Genomic DNA, 428 nt, shown 5'->3' with positions numbered 1-428 from the left:
CCGCGGGCGGGCGGGCCGCCCCGCCCCCCGCCCGGCAGCGCGTTAAAGCTTCAGCTCGTTGGCGATTTTGGAGGCAATGTTCTTGAAGGCCATGGAGGTGCCCGATATCCGCTTAAAGCGCACGCCGTTGAGCGACAGGCGCGGCAGTTTGCACACCTCCATCTCCCACTGCACGAAGTCCTCGTGGCCCGGCGCGCCGTGCATGCACAGCAGCATGTACTTCTCGTGCAGCTCGCTCTGGCAGCTGTTGGCGTCCAGCACCTTGCGGATCTCGCGCATCATCTCGTTGGGCTCCAGCGAGCTGGTGGTCTTCATGCTCCACGTGAAGCGCAGCGAGCGCGGCTTGGCCTCCCGGAACTCCTCCTTCTCCTTGTCGGGGCCGCCGCCGCCCGCCGCGTGGGGTCTGCGGGAGGCAGAGGGCGTCAGGC

The 428-nt window shown here is 67.5% G+C and overlaps 1 protein-coding gene across 1 annotated transcript in view; it reads right to left on the bottom strand.

The window, feature by feature from the left end:
• Nucleotides 1–12: 12 nt before the first annotated feature.
• The window catches only part of MARK2 (microtubule affinity regulating kinase 2), a 19,608-nt gene continuing 19,192 nt past the window's right edge, over nucleotides 13–428 (bottom strand). The window contains exon 17 of the mRNA XM_021708215.1: nucleotides 13–403. Coding sequence (XP_021563890.1) covers nucleotides 43–403 — 361 coding nt within the window. The 3' untranslated portion in view covers nucleotides 13–42. The remainder of the gene's footprint in view (nucleotides 404–428) is intronic.

The sequence above is a fragment of the Carlito syrichta genome, unplaced genomic scaffold (genome assembly GCF_000164805.1).
Source record: "Carlito syrichta isolate Samal-C Ts95f unplaced genomic scaffold, Tarsius_syrichta-2.0.1 Scaffold135581, whole genome shotgun sequence".
NCBI lineage: Eukaryota > Metazoa > Chordata > Mammalia > Primates > Tarsiidae > Carlito > Carlito syrichta.
The sequence above is the reverse complement of the archived record's forward strand: the minus strand, read 5'-3'. Positions and strand labels throughout refer to the sequence as shown.